This window comes from Caretta caretta, chromosome 3 (genome assembly GCF_965140235.1).
Source record: "Caretta caretta isolate rCarCar2 chromosome 3, rCarCar1.hap1, whole genome shotgun sequence".
Classification (NCBI taxonomy): domain Eukaryota; kingdom Metazoa; phylum Chordata; order Testudines; family Cheloniidae; genus Caretta; species Caretta caretta.
In genome coordinates this window covers 10,460,395-10,479,923 of record NC_134208.1, presented here as the reverse complement: position 1 = coordinate 10,479,923, position 19,529 = coordinate 10,460,395, and the positions used below count along the sequence as shown (strand labels likewise).

At 44.0% G+C, this 19,529-nt stretch overlaps 1 protein-coding gene across 1 annotated transcript in view; it reads right to left on the bottom strand.

Annotated features, from left to right (window-relative positions):
• Positions 1 to 12,253: 12,253 nt before the first annotated feature.
• The window catches only part of MTMR9 (myotubularin related protein 9), a 30,695-nt gene continuing 23,419 nt past the window's right edge, over positions 12,254 to 19,529 (bottom strand). Inside the window, exons 9-10 of the mRNA XM_048845789.2 lie at positions 18,111 to 18,262; positions 12,254 to 17,386 (exon numbers count right to left, since the gene is read on the bottom strand). Of these exons, the coding sequence (XP_048701746.1) occupies positions 17,223 to 17,386; positions 18,111 to 18,262 (316 nt within the window). The 3' untranslated portion in view covers positions 12,254 to 17,222. The remainder of the gene's footprint in view (positions 17,387 to 18,110; positions 18,263 to 19,529) is intronic.

The window sequence follows — 19,529 nt, the reverse complement described above, 5'->3', positions numbered from 1 at the left end:
GGTCTGTGCTCACATTGTTAACCAATTGGTTGGTATATTATTCTCAAGCCGCCCCAGGAAAGGGGGTGAAGGTGTTCGGGGGGATATTTTGGGGGAATAGGGACTCCAAGTGACCCTTTCCTGAATTTTTGTGTAAATCACTTGGTGGTGCCAGCAATACCGTCCAAGGACAAGGAATTTGTGCTTTGGGAAAGTTTTTAACCTATTCTGGTAGAATATAAGCTAAGGGGGTTTTTCATGCAGGTCCCCACATCTGTACCCCAGAGTTCAGAGTGGGGAGGGAACCCTGACAGTCCAATACCAAATACCAGCCTTGAAATACCAGATGCAAATTCATGTATTAAGATGTGTCACTCATTGTTTGATTTTAACGCAAGTTTGGTGTAAAAGTCTCTCAGGTAGGATAGTCCCTGTTCATTTAGGGCTTGCATAGTCACACAGTCTGCTGTAGATACTGTACAAAGCACATAAGGGAGATGATACCAGTGTAGTGTTATAATATTTTCTGTTGCACATATTGAACACATTTATCAAATAGGCTTTAGAAAATAAATTCTCAGATTATAAACGCATTAAGGTCCCTTTCAACATTTTATATGAAATTTGAGTACTGGTAAGTTCCAGACTCTCTGGTTATGAATATTCCCCTGCCTGATGGCTCTATCCAAGTCTGCAAAACCAATAAATATTGTAATCCCAGAAAGCTGCCAGAGCTGGGACCAGAGACACACACAGTTCTGGGGACCCTACATAGACAGTAAGCTCCAGAGAACGCCTTTTGGCTTCACTGGCTGACTAGTCCTAAAGATTCTGATTCCCAGGAAATTTGAGCAAAATGCCTTCAGTTAATGGGAGCAGATGCAGAACTCTTGGATTTTAAGGCCAGTATTTTCAAAAGAAAATTCGGCTCCTATTTAGACACCGAAATAAGTGGCCAGACTTTCAAGACCTCAGCACACTAGGTGCTGATCTTTCAGAAAATCTGGCCTTACGTGTCACAGTGGGAGTTACAGTTTTAGAAATCTGGCCCCAAGTGTATAATTTATTCAAAGAATGTATAAGCTCTGCGGGCAAAATCTGCTCTGGATTTTCATAAAAAAAACCCCAAACCTATCCTAGGGAAATAAATGCAATGAATGAACTCTGCAGACGTAACAGCGAGGCTGGAGCGGTTGACTTACAAAGAGTCAGGAAATGAAAAGCTAGGGCTCCAACAGCAATGTTACCTCAGTCTTGGAGTTGCCACACACAGTGCAGTTTCTTCTTCACTCTTTTTGAGAGGGAGAAAATAAGTCTTCCCCCCACGAAGGATGAGGTGTGAGATTCTGCAGACAGCTGAAAGAAAATTAAGGAAAGCTAGAGAAAGGAGGCCGGGTCTAGAATCCTCAGCATGGATTGCCACCTTTTTATTGCTGCTCCAGACAGACACTTTTATGCGACCGCTGCTGCAATTGGTCTGACTGCGGCTGGAATACTGCGTCCAGTTCTCGGGCCCGCCATTCAAGAAGGATGTTGAGAAACCGGAAAGGGTTGAGAGAAAAGCCACAAAAATGTTGAAAGGATTAGAAAACCTACCTTCTAGTGATAAGCTAAACAGATGGAGTTTTTGAGTCTAACAAAGAGAAGATAAAGGACTGATTTAATTACAGTCCATAGGTACCTATGTAACCCTTCTGCCTGTCAGAGTTGGCAGCAACAAGGGCCGGGTTCAGTATCTAGGGGATCCATTCCAATAACACAATGCAAAACCGGCTCGAGCCCCCACCCAGTGACCTGGGACAAATATATACCACCCCCGCTGGGCGCCTCCAAGAGGCAATACTTCCCCTCTCACAAGCACATAGTCTGAGTGTAACAAAAAGCCTTTTAATAATAGAGAGAAACAATGTGGCATTATGTTGGGGAAACACCACAAACAGGATTCATAACACAACCCGTGAGCAAAAAACCCACCCCAAGCAAATTGGGGCATGTCCTTTCCTTTTGGTTCTTGAGTCCAGCAACCCAAAATCACCCAAAGTCCCAAAAGTCTCTGTCCCTGGTCAGGGCAGCCCCAGAGTCCAAAAGTTTATCTGCAGAGTTTTACTCCCCAGTCTGGGTAAAAATGTGCCTGGGGGACCGGGGGGGAGAGGTAAGGGGCACCTTATGTGACCTGAAGCTGACTACCCCACAGCTCCACAGGGCTCCGCTCCGCTCGCAATCTCATGAATGCCTCCGCTCCGCTGTGTCACGAATGGCTCCGCTCGCCATCTCACAAACAGCTCCGCTCCACTCTCTCACGAACGACTCCACTCCGCTCCCCATCCCGCAAACTGCTCTGCTCCACCAGCCGCTCTGCTCGCCGTCCCGCAAACTGCTCCGCCATATATCTTCAGGCTCCCCCAATACTTAACACAACACGCAGTGATTTCAGCTCTTAGTAAGTTTAGCTCTTTTGTGAATTCAGCTTGTAGTAGGGGAGCCTCAGTGCTGGTGCACCATTAGCCCAAAGTGAATTCAGCTCAGCAGCCTGCACTAGACTCCTAATAGAATCAAAATTAGCTCTGATATTCTACAATGGAGAGAGGAGGAAGTGCAATTAGTCTGTAAGGCCCTCACCAGGGGACCCATGCCACCAAGTATTAATACCTGTTCCCAGCCTCTCTCAATTCACAGAGTTTTGGAACCCATGTCCCTTGCCTAGCGAGTGCTACTTAATTGATGGCGAGTCCCTCCATCATAACAAAAGGCCAAGTGCAGTTCCACTGTCCTTGATTCCCATAATCAGGGTAATAACAATTTATTCTTCCTGCCCCAATAACAGAGACACTGGGGATCTCACAGCAGCCAAAGTGATCATTTGGGCAGCTATGGCCTCATTCTAGGCGGGGTGGGTGTGCCTATGCAAATGAGATCAGCCCCTGAAGTTCTTTTCCACAACTTGCCACACCTCACCACCAGATGTCAGGGTGGAGCTCATCCTGACTCTGCTTACACCTACATGGGGAAAAATATTTAATAATACGTTCTTCAGTCTAGCAGAGAAAAGTATAACATGATCCAATGGTTGGAATTGGAGGCTAGACAAATTCAGACAGGAAATAAGGTGTAACATTTTTAACGGTAAGAGTAATTAACCACTGGAACAATTTACCAACGGTCATGCTGGATTCTCCATCACTAACATTTTTTAAACCAAGATTGGCTGTTTTTCCAAAAGCTCGGCTTTAGGCGTTATTTGGGGAAAGTTCTCTGGCCTGTGTTATGATGGAGGTCAGACTAGATTGCCACAATGGCCCTGGCAATTACAGGCTGGTAAGCATAAATTAAGTATCAGGCAAATTGCTCAAAACTGCAATAAAGAATAGAGATATCAGACATATAGATAAACATGATCTATTGCGGAAGAGTCAAAGGGGCTTAAGTAAAGGGAAATCATGCCTCACCAATCAATTAGATTTCTTTGAGGGGGGTCAATAAACATGTGGACAAGGATGATCCAGTTGATATAATGCACATGGACTTTCAGAATTGGAAAAAGTACAGAGAAGGGTAATAAAAATGAATAGGAGTAAGGAACAGCTTCCGTCTGAGGGGAACTGAAAAGCCTGGGACTGTTCAGTTTAGAAAAGAGACAACAAAATGGCAAGGGGTGGGGGAGGGGATATGGTAGAAGTCTCTACAAATTATGGTGTGGAGAAAATGAATAGGAAAGTGTTATTTCTCCTTCACAAAACACAGAATTAGGGACCACCTAATGAAATTAATAGGTAGCAGGTTTAAAACCAAACCAGAAGGAAGTACTTCTTCACACAACATACAGTCAACCTGTGCAACTCGTTGCTAGGGGATGCTGTGAAGGCCAAAAGTACAACTGGGTTCAAAAAAGGAATTAGGTAAGTTCATGGAGGAGAGGCCCATCAATGGCTATTAGAAGGACCCGCGTTTTCTGGAAATTGCTGCTTTTGCCATGTTTTTTTTCCAAAATGACTCTGTTTTCGGAATCCTTGCTCAGAGAGCGGGCAGGGCATGCTAGGTCATGCCACCTAGATTTCTTCCCGGAGATACATGACTCATCCCCAGGGCAGAGGCTGGGAGCTGGCTCCTGTGGAGACTTGCTGCCAACTTCTCCCCTCCTCCTACATGCATGGGCTCAGCAAAGCCACCACAGAGCTTCCCCAGGCTGGACAGGGCACTTGGCAGTGGGGCACCAGGCTCCCTTGCCAGGCTGCGGAGAGGACAGCACTCACGCCTGCTCTCAGCAGCGTCCACAGCACCTCTGCCCCCCTCACTTCCCCTGCACACAGCTGGCTCTAGTCCTCAATATTATAATAATGCAAGATTTTTGTATCAATATCATGCATATCCAAAATTTCCAAAATATTGTACACAGCTTTGAAAATCCAAAATTACTCTGTTTTCATTTCTGGAAAACACTAGCCCTAATTATTAGCCAAGGTGGTCAGGGATGCCGTCCCATGCACTGGGCGTCTCTAAGGGCTGGTCTACACTAGCTCTGTACGTTGATCTAAGTTATGCTAGTTCAGTTATGCAAGTGACATAACTGAAGTCGACTTACAGCGGTGCCTACACCGCAATGTGTCGGTGGGAGACTCTCTCCCGCCAACGGACCTTCCACCTCTTGGGAAGGTGGATACAGACGTCGACGGGAGAGCACTCTTCCTTCGACTTAGTGTGTCTTCACCAGACCCGCTAAATCGACACCGCTGCATCAATCACAGCGGCGCCAATATAGCCGGGAGTGTAGACATGGCTTAAGCCTCTGACTGCCAGAAACTGGGACAGGACAACAGGGGATGGATCCCTCGATAATTACCCTGTTCTGTTCATTCCCTCTGCAGCACCTGGCATTGGCCACTGATGGAAGACAGGATACTGGGCTCGAGGCACCATTGGTCTGGCCCAGTATGGCCGTTTTTATGTTCTCATGTCTCTTCTGGCGTTGGAGTCTGTGTATCTATGAAGGGAGGGGTGGACCCAAGCTTTCCAGGGTGGTGTATAACTAGGGCTCGGTGTCTGTCATGGAGGTCACGAAATCACAGATTCTGTGACTTTCTGTGACCTCCGTGACTTCTTCAGGGGCCAGTGTGGCTGATCCCAGGGCCACCCAAGCATCTGGCTCTGGGGCCAGCTGCTTAGGTGGCCCTCAGGACAGCCACACCAGCCACTGCTCCGGCAGCAGTTCCTGGGTGGCTGACTGGAGCATCTGCGGTCCACTGGCCACAGGCAGCAGTCCCCAGCCAGCCAGCTGGGATCCACTGGTGCCAGCAGCGGTCTGCATCCTCCGGCAGCCGGTGCCACTGGCCCTGGGCGCCCCACAGCAGTGTTCAACCCCCCCCCACGATTTAATCACAAGTATTTTTAGTATAAGTCATGGCCAGGTTGTGGGCCGTGAATTTTTTTTTATTGCCCATGACCAGCCATGACTTTTACTAAAAATACCCATGCCTAAATCATAGCCTTATAGACCCCGTCAAGGCCTGTTTTAGGGTGTGTGTATCACCATGCGAACAATCAGTGACGTACAGGTTCCGTTGACTTCAAGTCACTTGTTTGTGCGTGTGGAAGTTCACGTGGAAGTACGGTTTCTGCCTGTACAAGGGAGAGGCAAGGAGCATTCGATATTGGTTCAAGATGGTTTCAGGGCTCTCTGGCAGAACACCTGACTTGAAGTGTGGTTAGAACCTGAAGTAGCACCTTGCTGTTGCATTTCAACATGGTTGCCGCTTCCCCTCCTCTTCCCTCTAACAAGTCAAGCTTCCCTTCCTCTTCAAAGCTTTGCTTAACTCAGCCCCTCCTTCTGCCTCTGGCTCAGTCTCCTTCTGCCTCCCTTTCCACTCCCTGCTTTTCACCCACGCTTCTCTCATGATCTCTCTCTAGGTCTCTGCCTGCTCCCTAGTTTGTGCCTTCTTTCATGCTACCCATTGTACCTGTAGATTGCTGAATACCACAGGATCTTCCTTGTCTCTCAAAAGGCCTCCTTGGGACACACCTGTGTGCTAGGAACAACTCCAGCTGTAATAAACCCCAGACCTTTCTTTGTACCACATTGTACCCACTTGTGCCTTTAGACTGCAAGATCTTCAGGGTAGGGACCCATTTGTTTAGCATGCTTTATCGATTAGGCAGCTCCAAGTAAGCAGACAGCTCTACTATTATTTGTATTACATGAGTGCTTAGAGGTGGCACCCGTATGGAGAGTCCCATTGCGCCAGGCACTGTACAAACAAAATGTGCAAGAGTGTCCCTGCCTCAAAGAGTTCACATTCTAACTAGGCACGAGACACACAAAGGGTGGAAGAATAGGAAAGTATCTGTGCTTACCCGAGAATTTCTTTTCTTAGAGTATTGCAGTCCACAGATCTGTCCACTCTGGAGACAGCCTGCCAGGTTTGGTTCTGCCCTCAAGTTGCCATCAGGCTGAAGTACCAACTGTAACTGATCTGTGGCCCACAGCTTAATGAAGAATGGATGTATCATCCCCAATCTAATGATGGGGAATCGAGACACATGGAGGTTAAGCAATTTGCTCAGGGTCACCCAGGAAGTTGGTGGCAGAACCAGCTATTGAATTCAGATCTCTTGGTCCTAGCCCAATACCTTAATGACAAGGCCAACCTTCCCATCTGAGAGCCCACTGCAAATTCAGGGCCCCCGATCACAGATCATTCTCAAATATATATGAGTTTAGACTTACAAACACCCCTTAAAAATGCAATTGTTGAAAGTGACCTCATTCCCAGCTTGGGGTCCAATCCTGCAAACACCGACTCACTCAAGCAAGTCTTTACTCATGCAGGGAGCTTTGTTAAATTCAGTGGGACCACCCGGATGAATAAGGGATTGTAGAATCAGACCCTTAGAGCTTAAGCTCTTTAAGGCAAGGACCATGCTTTATTTTTTAAATACAAGGGCAAACCTACAGGACTGAACAAGCAAAAATCCTTTAATTACCAAGAAGTACATCTAAGCTGCTATTTTCCTCCTGCACTGACTGTTAAAAAGCTGCTAATATAGTACAGAGAACGCAGATTCCTGTCTGTTTAGGATTGCAGCCGCAGCATCTATTGCAAAGGAAAGAAAAATTCCCAAGCCAAGGAGGAACTTTTCATTTAATCTTGAAAAGGAGGAGAGGTGGGGAGGGGGAAATCACCTATTGAAGGATATTTGTAAACTGCATGTGTTATTTTAAACTGTTTTGACATCAAGCAGTCACATTAGGTTTGGTGCACAAGTGTGCATACCGAGCAGTCCAAAAAAAAAAAAAAAATCAATCCTTTATATGTCAAACACACCACTAAAAGTGGAAGCTGCAAAACAGAATTATCCACAAATGGGGAGAGGTTTGTTTTACTGTCGACTTTCTCCATTAATCGGTTTCATTTCAGCCGTGCCCTTCTGAATCATCTCCCCATTCATGCCATAAAGGAAACTTTCTTGGAAAGAAAATTTTATTTTCACACTCCGAAGAAATTACCAGCCAGGGAAAACGGCTTCAAGTTAGAAAATATGCCTGGAGGAGTGTGAAGTGTCCCGCCCCACCAGCTCAGAGATTATTTTTCTGTCCCCAAGAGGAGTTCTTGTTCCAACACATCATACGCACTCAGTAGTTACTGCACAGCTGAATTAACCACTTGTAAATAAATATTACAGCAGAATATTTCCCCCTATAAAGGGATTAGCAGTTACACGCTTCCATCTTAGAGCCATCCCTTTCAAGGGAGTGTCTTACTATGTGTATGTAGAGTGCCCAGCATAAGGGGCCCCAATTCTATAATACAAACAGTAAGTGATGAAAACACACCATCCCTGTCTTTAAAAACCCTCCTTCGAGACTATTACTTTGGAGAAGCTTTTGATTTCTTGACCGTGTGTATGTGAGGATCTGTCCCAGGATCATTTGCCTGACTTTCGACACCAGCTTTCTGAAGCAGGGATCACGTCTCAGCTTTGAGAAACACTAATTTAATAAAGCATGTTGTTTGGGCAAGGGCTCCTGTGTCTATAACTGTTTGGGGCAAAATAGTGTCTGCTAGGGAGCCATGAAACTAGGCATCACGAGTGTCTCCCCTCTTAACTTAGATTAGTTTTACACTGATGTAACTCTACTGATTGTAATGGAATTACTTCGGATTTACATTGGTTTGAGCAGAGAATCAACGCCTAGTAAATAAAATGAATTATTCCAACCTCAGTAGGATAAGGGAGAAAAAAATGGCAGATGTTTGGCAAGAGATGCAAAGCGAGATGAGAAAATACAAGAGTTCGGAAAGGTAATCGTATAGCTGGCACCAATACTCTGCTATAGGATTAAAAGGCCTGGGAGCTTAAATGCACAACAATCTGTAACCCATCAACCCTCCTTTGTCCCATAACTAGAGGTGTTACTTGCCCACTTCCTTTTGAATGGTTTATTGTAACATGTACTACTTCTTTATTAGTCTGGGAGCATGTGTAATTCTGTGGGAAAGTTAATGTTAAAAAGGGAAGGGAGGTGTCATTTGATTAGTAAAAATCTACAGTCTCAGAATTTCAATGGTGTCATGCTCTGTGGTGCGGGCATGGGACACACGCTGCCCCTTCGGCTCTTCATTCCAGCTCCTCCGATTGGTGGAAATTGGATAATACATCATTGGAAATGGATCATTCAAAAGCCCTTTCTCCCACAAACGCAAATGTACCAAACACAAGAAGCCTAGAAATTATACGTTACCACAAGCGTGTCAAACCTGCAGCTCTCACAAAGTTCAGTTGTGGTTCTCAACTGACAGGACTGTGTTATCAGTTAGTGCTCAGAATGTGATACCGGATTCATTCTTTTTAATGCTACAGGTTCCTATAAATGGAAGGAGTCTTCAAACTGATTTGCTATCAACAGCCACCACGTCCCCCCCCAACCCCAATAAAAATAAAAGTGGTTCAGTGGTACTGATTATCAGCTTTATTATGCCAAAAGAGTAATAATGAGGCCCGGATTAATAGGTCAGCATGTAGCCAGAAACGACTGGAATCCATCTGCAAACAGTATGCACACAGTTGCAGAACATACATTATATAACATCTTTAATTACAATCCCAAAGTAATTCATTGCAAAATCCTTGTTTTTACTTCAGGCCTGATCATTTTTAGGCATCAATGGGGAGACAGAGTGCCAACTAGTTACTGAATCTCTGGAGAATGCCACCACATAGGACCTAGTTAAACACAACGCTCAGAGGCACCTTACATGCTCTAAGTGCATCCATAAAATGAATTTGGCAAGGTATGCAAGGAAGTACATCAAGCATCAGGAAAAAGTTGAAGATGTCAGGACAAGTGCCAACTGTGAGTGAGAATTGCCTTATACACGGTCCCATGGCATATGGTTCAAGAACACTTGTTTCTTCTGCAGGAAGCCAGAAGCCATTCAAAAAGCAGTTTCAACACATGAGACAGGCGAGAAACTGTATGAAGCAGTCACTCTTCACTTTACTTTCCATGCAGTGTTTTTGCTAAGTGAGTGCATTGATCCAGAGGACATGCACACACGACATGGCTTGTAACATCGCATGCTACACCAAGAATGCACATAATGTGTTGCACCAAAAGGTGAAAGCAACAGAAGCAAATACTGCTTTTACTCCTGCAGACCTTGTGACTGATATTTGAAGTCATTTCTCAAAAAGTACAGGACTTGCAAGGCCAGTTCCACACATCTAGTGTACATTCTGCTCTCAACGACCTATTGCGCATGATGGAGAGAGGGAATATCACAGAACGGAGCAAGCAAATCGATGAGGTTGAATTGACGACAAAGCCAACGTCTGGGATGGTGCGGCGATACATGAAGATGGTTGAGTCTTTGCTGCACTTTATTCGGTCAGGATGGCTAATTGGAATTTGCACCTCGCAGCACTAAACTTCATGAAATATTTTTTGGTTTAAACAACTAAACTGTGATGATTTCCTGGTACCTCGCTGAAATAAGAGGTGTAGAAAAGTCTGACCCGGATATATGGGAGGAATTTTGAAACGGAAAATTTGTTAAAAGGTCACCCCAGTTCCTTTCTGTGCACTTGGTTCAGATGAAGCCCTAGAACATGAAAACAGGGCAATGCCGGGACGGGGGAGTTGGTGGGCATAACACAGCATCCAAATGCTCTTTCCCGGTATTTACTGACAACCCCAGAACTCGTTCGAATTTTGAAAAAACATGAAGCATGGCTGTGATGACTTCCTCAGAAGTAACCAAACACCATCTAGACTCTTTAGGTGCTGTTCATTACTAAGGCTACTGTTTCATGCAGCCATCATCATCAGATACGGTTATAAGCAACGTACAACATCCTTTTAACATGAACAAAGGATCAACATCTTCGGCTCTGAAAACAAATACCTCCAATCTGCCTTGACATTTAGGTAGCAGTGGGGAACTTATGGCAACCGAATGCAGCCCTTTGTTATGACTTATTATTCAGTCGGACTCTTTCCTGGTGATGTTCAGCATTTTGTGTTCTCACTGTTTTGCTTCATTCCTTTGGGAAACTGACAAGACTGTGGGGAACTTGACAAGACAAGGCAGAGAGCTCTACAATGGCACTAAAAATTGGACTATGTACATTTTAACTGAACAATGCATAAGGTAGCCATTACCCTCTCTGCATCAGTTTCCCTCAAAACCCACTTGTGCTGTGATACTTTAAAAAGGGAGCCAACTAATGATTTTTGGGTTGAGGGATAGCTGATATTTAGAAAGCAAAAACACGAAAATGGTTGAGAACCATCAAGGTGTGCATGCAGCTAACCTAAGTTACCATGTGCTTTTACTGTGGGTACTCATCTTTCCTCCTTCTATTTGTGGCTTCAACAAGTGAACTGGCATCTGAACATTAAGATGGCATGCTCTTTGAGCAAGGATTGTGTTTTCATATGTGTTTGTACAAAGCTGAATGGAATCCCAATCCTGACTATGACTTTTGGGTGCAACCTCACAACAGGTAATGAAAACCAGCTTTATGTCCACTGGAGAAGCCAGAAGTATCTAAACAGACTTTGCTTTTAAACGGTACATTGCTAGGCAAACCGAGAAACATGATCTCCTCCCACCCCTCGCTCAATGATTTTAAAAGTTAAATTAGTCCTAATTTTCTTCTAGGAATGTTAATTGAAGTATCACACTTGGATCATTTGATTAGAAAAGCGAATTCATTGCATTTTGCAGATTTGCTCAGAAGAACAAGCATGAACCAATCAGGCCATTCAGGGGGATTTGTATGACTATGTTAATTAGACAACAGACCTGATTGTCCATTGACCTAGACCTTGGGCAGTCATTTACACCAGTGAAAAGTGGGTACAAAATGCTACCACATCTGAATAGCAGCATTCTACACCCACGTTTTTCTAGTATAAATGACAGCAGAGGTGAAAGACACAGAGAATCAAAACTAACGTCCCCATCAGTATATATTTTTGGATACCCAGCAGGATACATTTTACTGTCTTTGCAACACCACATTTAATTCCCTGTCCACCCCCAAAATACCAACAGGTTAATCAGCGTTGCCACATGGAGAGAGACACACTAATTGCCCAATAAGCCAGCAGGCAAACTCATCAGCCAGGGGAGGTAGAATAAATCTCCCAACCCCCATCCAGTTCATGTCCCTTTTCTTGAGGGCTGGTTTTTATTGTTAAGACACACAACCCCAACCCCACCCCAAAATACAGGGTAACAAAGGCTTTTCCTCCCACTTTCCGCCAGGTAGGAAGGGAGACGGACACCTTACCTGGTTATCCCGTGGGACTCCTGCCACATCTCTGGGAGGAATTTCCCTCAAGGTCTCTTACCTCAACCCTCACCTTTCCCTGACTGAGCTAGGAGCTCTCCTTTATGTAGTCTCCAGCTAGCAGACATGATAATCAGCTGACCCTTTATCAATCCGTGGAGAATACAACTCCCAGCATCCTTTACTAGAAGGTCAAACCTTGAAATAGGGCACTGAAATGCGTGCATATGCCCAAAGGCCAGCAACCTGTTATATGCCTCAAATAATTTAACTCTATTTTTTGTGTAGCCCTGTAATATGGAACTACCTTATCTGAACCCCAACCCCACACTGCACTACAAAGTTTAGCAACATTCGCTCAGACTGGAATGTTAGAGACCATGTTATAGGGGGCGGGGGGTGTCTCCCTCCACATACACACACACACACATGATTTATGACGACAATGCTGACAAGAAAAGACCCAAGCTTTGTAATGCGAGGATTTCTTTTCAAGTCTGGAAGGTTTTAATTCAGACAGTTTACACTATGTTCTCAACAAGTCTAAAGCAAAAATTTACAGCCATTTTGTATCTTAGTTTTTCAAACAGCTGAACAGAATTTCAGCCAATATATTTTCTTCAGATTCATTAGCCTTTTGTGATATATTCTACATAGTGGCGGCTGGGATTCTGTTCACAAACAGCAGACATCTAACATAATAACACACAATTCCTGTTACACAGTTCATTTTAAATTAAGTTTGATGCAGCAGCCAACTCGGATTAGAGATTCCAGGTTTTCGGACAGAACGCACTTACTACTTAGCTCATACTAGTTAACGGATACATCACGTATAGTATGTAACAAAACAGTGCTATTCAATATCACAGAATTACAAAAAAGGTAGAATTTCTAATATATAGACATTTTCCACTGTACAGGAACCTGTACATGATAGCACTTTCCAGGGCTTTAACAAAAGCATACATTACAGATGTTGATATCCTATGCAGTGCAAATTATATTGTATGCAACATGGACAATAGTGCACTTTAACAGATTGCCACATTCAAACGTTAGATCAATAATACAATCAAAATATCTGTCTATTGAAAGTACATATTCCCTTTGTGGTCACTATGCTGTGCAAGTTCATTCTGTTTTTGGTAAACGGCAAGATGTGTCCCCATTAAGTTTCTATACTTCCTTGAGGTTTAGGAGCACTAGGTCCAGCTTGTTAATTGCATTTATAACTCTCTCTATATACACATATATGTATGTACAAAAGAAAATTGAAGCAGGTGTCTTGGCAACAAACAGCACAAGGCCCTGCCAGGCTGAAGAACCAAGCTTGGTTATTACCACACAATGCTTACAGCTCAGGTCCAACCTGAAGGCAAGTGACTATCTGCACCAAGCAGCACTTCAGGTCTCTCATGGGGCAACACAGGTGTACGTAACCGGGCATAACTTGTGCCACCCTCCCAAAGGAAGGGTGCTACGTTGCTGATTGTAAACATTTAATATGGGAGTAATCCTCGTGGCCCCAGAATAAAGATACAAGTGGGAGAAGAAGCTGAGGACCCCAGCCTGGATTATCTGTGGTCACCCCACCCAACACCTGGAAGGTGATAGAGAGGTGAAGACGACTACTAGAGGGGAATTTGATATAGGGGATATTAGACCACTAAGAACACACATGCTGTTGGGGTTTGATCTTGCAAGGTATGGAGAACTCTGGGCCCTGATCCAGCAATCCTGCAAGGTGCAGAGAATGATCCCACCCAATTCCTCAATTTAAAGGGAATGGGGAAGGTGTCCATTTGGAAGAAAAATAATTATCCACCTCCCTTGATTTTTTTTTTTCCTGCTGTGAACAAAAATGGAAATATAACAGCTGAAACAATGGGAATAATAAAAGCAATCAGTGCTATCAACAGTATTGTGGTTGTGATCCAAACTAATACTAAATAGAGGGAAACACTCATGTCATCTGGGGTGAACGCAGTTCAGTAGCACAAGGTCAGGAGGAAACGCCAGCCTCACGTGAGCTCTCTCTGCCTTTTGTTAGCGGTCACAGCTGGCTACCCAAAAGATGCATGCAGTTTGCACGAGAAACTGGAACCACCATGCACTGAGGCCAGAAAGTCTCTTTCCTGCTGTCTTATATATCATTGCTACATTTGGAAGTTACAAAACCTTTAAAAAATGTGTTTTATGGATAGTCTATTATGGAGCTGAATAATCTCTTCTGAGCCATTCCAATATGGCTGGTAATTACATATTTCGGACTCATGATAACCATAGTAACAAAATTTTGAAAGTATTTGTTAAAAATAATGTATCTGGGCAGGTACAGTGAACTGAGCCAAGGCTTTAAAGAGCAGCTAGTGATTTTGGGGGGTCCATATTTGATACATGTGAAAGGGTCTGGACTTTTGAGGGCTGTCTCAGAACTTCTGAAAACCCTTCTACATGTCACCAACAGGCACTTGAGGTCACTAGTCATTATAGGAAAAACCAGGGCCCTGCATGTCTTAAGTTTTAGGATCCAAGGTGCCCTCCCACTCCCTCAAAAACATTTCAAAAATGTTTAACGTGAGAATCCGAACATACGTCCCCACCTGGAAAGCCATTTTACTTAAAAAAGCACCTTTAAAACAAATAGTATGTATTTTTATCTTTCATTACCCTGTTAGATAAAAAGCAGCCATGCTAGTGTTTGCAATAAAATGAGATCATTTTGGGACTAAATTTAGATCAGCCCACAGCAGAATGTTTTAGAAAAAGGATTTTTATAATAAAAGGCAGCACAGTGGTATTTAAAGGTCACTCACTGTCAAGTAATATAGAAAATATTTTAAATCCTTGATGAAGAACATATTTAGAAACTAGGATTTTCTGCAGATTACATTCTTAAAGTAGTTTAAGCCTTCACCATTCACATACGTCTATTATGCAAGTGATTGGGGTTTTTTTTTGTTTTTTTTTTTAAAAACACCAGTCAATTCACTTTAAGAATAAAAATACTGTAAAATATTGAGTTAAACACAAAGCGCGCACCCTGGAACGTGCCACATTGGTCTAATTCTACGCCTGTTGTCTTCACTGGGAAGAAAATTAGGCAAATGTGGAACACTTTAAAAACAAAAACAAACACCCAGCCTCATTGTCCGATTAAATTCAAATCTCCTACTCTTTTGCCTTGGCCAGTAGTTGTGTTTGGTTTATTTCTTGTAATGATCAATTATGGACTTGGCAGTTTTGAAGTTTATAAGCTTTTTAAAAAAAAACAAAAAACACACAATCATTTTAAGCCTCCATTCCAAACAGCCTCCAGTACCAGCTCCAAAGGGAACACATTATACCTTACTAGGAACATTTTTCCATCTGTACATCTCAACAGTAGTGATGGGGTAATTGTGGCTTAAAGTCACAAAACCAAACAAAATCGGAAGTTATACGTTCACGTTCGGGGCTTGTTTTCCAGCTAAGACTAATGTGACTGGTCGCTGTCCACTCAAAACGTTCTTAAGCCTTCATTGTTAAGGGACTTGTCTAGTTGCCCCATTTGACAGCACTTGCTTTAAACAGTCCAGGCAGGGAGCTTTGGGGATGAGTGCAGCAAAAAAGCAGGGAATAATTAAACTATGCTTGCTACAGCTCTCAGTTAAGGAAGCCACCTTAAAGCCAGATTTATGTCAAGTTGTGCTATAAGCAAACTGGCGAACGCTTGCCACTGCCGTCCCCATGGACCAATTGGACAGAAAACAGCCTTCCTTGCGGCTGATGCTCAGATGCTCCTGGGCCCTGCAGCGAGCAATACATATTACTTCCTGTAGTAAAGGCTATGACATGGCGCATAAAGCAGCCTGCAGCTGCTCCTTTGCCAGGGGCTGGACCTGAGATCCATCCCATCTGATCGCCATATACGACAATGCCTCTTGGGAATGACTTGAGGGAATTCTAGGAGCATCCTCAGCTGGTCTCCTACATCCCAACAACAATGTTTTCAGTCAGCCGGGCCCACATACCAGGTTACTAGGCTCCTCCCTGACTTATCACTCTCTTCTAGAGGTGCTCAGCCAGGGAGAGGAGGAGGAGGAAAGGATCCCTGTGGGTCGGAGAGACTGCCCTCCACTTCCCTTAGGGGAAAATAATTGTTCTACTGACAAACACCAAGCTGTGTGGAATCAAGTGGAACTGTCTAGGTAAGTTAAATAATACTTAAGGCCTAGCCTTGACTGTCCCTTTAAAAAGGTGGAAAAAGTGAAAAATGTTGATGAAAGCACAGACTAACCACAGAAATGCAGAAAGTAGCCACAGTAATCAAACATTTTTAACATGGAGAATCGGACACTGCAAGCAGTTTTTTAGCAGCTATAAATTGTAATCGATAACACATTTCTAAGACGTTGCTGGACCACATTCAACTCCAATTTTTGCCAAAGGCCTAGCAGAAGTATGCAAGACAAAAATACATCTGGAGCAAAGTGGGTGTTTTTAAAAGGATGCCTGGGGATTTTTGCACCTTAGCATCACAATGAATCAGTTCAAACCTTTAAAAAAGGCCAGTGCAATCAGAACTTCCAAAGAGGGCCATGTGCTATAGTTACTAGTTTAATCACGAACAAATGAATGCCTCTGCTAGCTATTTGCCCTGTTTGTTTTCCAGGTGGGATATGAATAGTTGTTATCCCTTTGGAGATACTTGCCCATGACACACAGAGACAATGCAGAGAGCCTGGCAGAACAATCCTTACGACTTCTATACTGCATACAAAATTCTCACCCCGTTTCTGTTTCAAGTAGTCCCACCAAGCCAATTCCGGTTCCTTAATTCAAACACTACATGCTTATCTGTCAAGTGTACAGGAGGTTTTATCAAACTGCCAGAAACTGGAGGCAGTTTATACCACTTTTGCGTCCTCACACTGCCTTTCTGGATAAAAGGAACACAGAATGTATGAAACGCAACATCAGAACCCAACCCAAAAATAAGCATCACTGAACACAACACTGCCTTAACTAATCTCAAAAAAGGCACCTTAGACAAAAATGCCTTCACCGACCACTTGGAAAAATATTTAATACTCTTACAAATGAGTGTTTAGAGGTCAAAAAAGGTCCTCAACTTAAACATAACGCATCCATCTCCTATCCTGGTCTGTACAAACTTTGACAGAGGTAAGAGACAAAGCTTATGCTGAAACTGTACACAATTTATTAAAGACAGCAACGGTCAAGAGAGAACACCATGCTGAACAGTGCACTTCCCCTGTAAACAGAAAACACAAGAGACCCATCCCAAACGTAAGAGATGTAGATAGTGTAAAGTGAGGGTTTCAGCAGTGAAGGGTTGAGGAGCAATTGCACCAGAGGGTTCTGCAACACATGCACATTCTCTGTTTAGTCTTTAGTGTAAAGGTGAGTTGAAAGGAAAGACCTGGTGTCCAAAGCCTTGCAAGATCTCAGGAGCTTTCCTGCATCCCGTCATCTGTTTCCAGTTCTGCTAACTGCCTCCTCAGTGCATTGACTTTTGCCTGAAGTTCCTTGTTGTACTCTATGATGTTGTTCATTTCTTCATAGGCTTCGTCCAGAAACTTGGAGGACCTATTCCAACGGAGAAAGACACCTAAAGCCCCAAAGAGAGGGGGAAAGTCAGAATGGACTAGCGTCACCAGGAGGAAACTGCTAGTTAGTGAAGATTCATACAGTGCTTTACAAATGCAGAGTGCTATGACCGACATCAGAATTCTTAAGGACTTACCTAAACAATGCTTTGAAATATAGACAATAACCACAACGTGTTCACTATTTCTCTTTTTTTTTTAAAAAAGAGTGGTTAGAGAGATATAGACTTTGGCTTTCCACGTAGCCTAGTCTGACAGGTCAATATTCAGTCTCCACCTTGGACTGATTCCACCCCTCTCACTTCAGTTTAGTGCTAACGTAAATCTTGGATGGGATCATAGATTCACATTCAGGAGTTTATACATCTAGAGGACTGAATCATGACTCTGTAGCCTTGGGAATGCTTGGGTGGGTGGGAAGGATAAGAGGAAAGGAGAGGGAGCATTCACCTTAGAAATATGTAAGTAACTTAGGTTGCACTAACTGTCCAAAAAGGCTCAGTCTGATGCCCTTGGGTAAGAACTTTCAGAGCTCCTGAAGTGCCTAAGAAGTGGTAGGAGGTGGCACCATGTCTCCTGGGGTGGTGGGTATTGTAAGTCATTCGTAATAATTGATTTCAATGGGAGTTGGATCATGCCCTTAGATGTCAAGTTGTAGGATGAGTGGACAATTAGGAGAATGTCTGTTAGCACAAAAATACACAATACAAAAGAAGCCTGATTTACCTTCCCAAAGCTGCAGGCTCTGTGGTGCGACAGAAGGCCAGATGACGAGACAGTTGGCCTCAAACAGAGGATTCTTGAATTTGCTCAGTTCTTGAGGCCGATTCACCCAAGACCACAAAGACATAGTCTTCTGTGGCAGCTTCAGTTTACACCTGGGACAGACCAATATTATTACTGAATTGTCTTTTGTCTTCAAAACTGCGCATTCTCATTTGCGTTAATCAGGTAAATCCCTGGGAACTAAAATATCTGCAAGTCTTCCACATGCTGTGAGTGCTGAGGGACTGTGATAACTCAGATTGTTAATGAAGAGAGGTCCAAGACAGTGAAATGATACTGAAGAGTCATACTTGTACGCCAAGTTATTTCATTCTGGAGGGACAATTTCATGTAATTCAAAACAAGAGGGGAGAGAAGAGAGCTCATTTATGAGTGGGTGTAGAAATCAGCCATCTTCACTTATGAACAACCTGATTCCATGAAATAGTTTGACAATCATATTTGCTCTCTTTGCTGTTTGCTACCACAATGGAGCGGAGGGAGGGTGGGCGGGTGGGTCTGCAGATTCTGCATCACAGTGCAATTCTCAGTGTAAGTGAAAGTAAGGTTACTACTAGAACTGTGTATAGGGTCCCTCTTGTGGCAGGACATACCAAAGCACAAGCTATCTGACAGAGGTCGTTCAACAAGTGAAAGCTTTCACAGTTTACACAGAGCGTGACCCTATCCTGGGTGATCATATGTGCCTCTCTGCCAGGACTTAGTTTAGTAAAGGGGCTTGGGACAGTTTGCATGCCAGAGGCTATATAAATTAAAGCAACTGACTACATCCTCCACTTCGCAGGCTGAAGAGATGGTCCAGTGGTTCAGGCACTAGCCCAGGACTTGGGAGGGCTGGGTTCAGCTGTCTGCTCTATTACGGGCTGCCTGTCAAGTCACTTAGGTCTGGATGCACAAGAGTTGTCAGGCGCTGAGAGCTCAGTGTCACAGGGCCTACCTTTCAGGCGCCTGTAAAATCACTGCAATTCACAAAGCCCGAGTTAGGTGCCCGGCTTCTATACACTGAGTGGGGCTAGACAGGCACTTTAGACTGCAATTCACAAAAGCCAGCACTCTGGGTGGTTTTTCACTGGATCCTGGAGGAGTGCTTAAACCACCAGGCTACAGAGTTGTTCTCATGCTTGTTCTACTCTCACAAAGAGTCATGGGGGGCGGGGGGGAGTGGGAGGAGAAGGGGAGAGGGATAAGACAGCACGCACAAGCATGAGAATGACTCTACACCCTGGGGCTTGGAGCACTCCTGTGGGAGACCCAGGATCCAGTCCCCCTGCTCCAATGACTATTTATCCACAGTGCAACAGCTTCAAAAAGAGAGACTTGAGTGGGTCCCACATCAGAATTACCTATAGCCCAATGCTT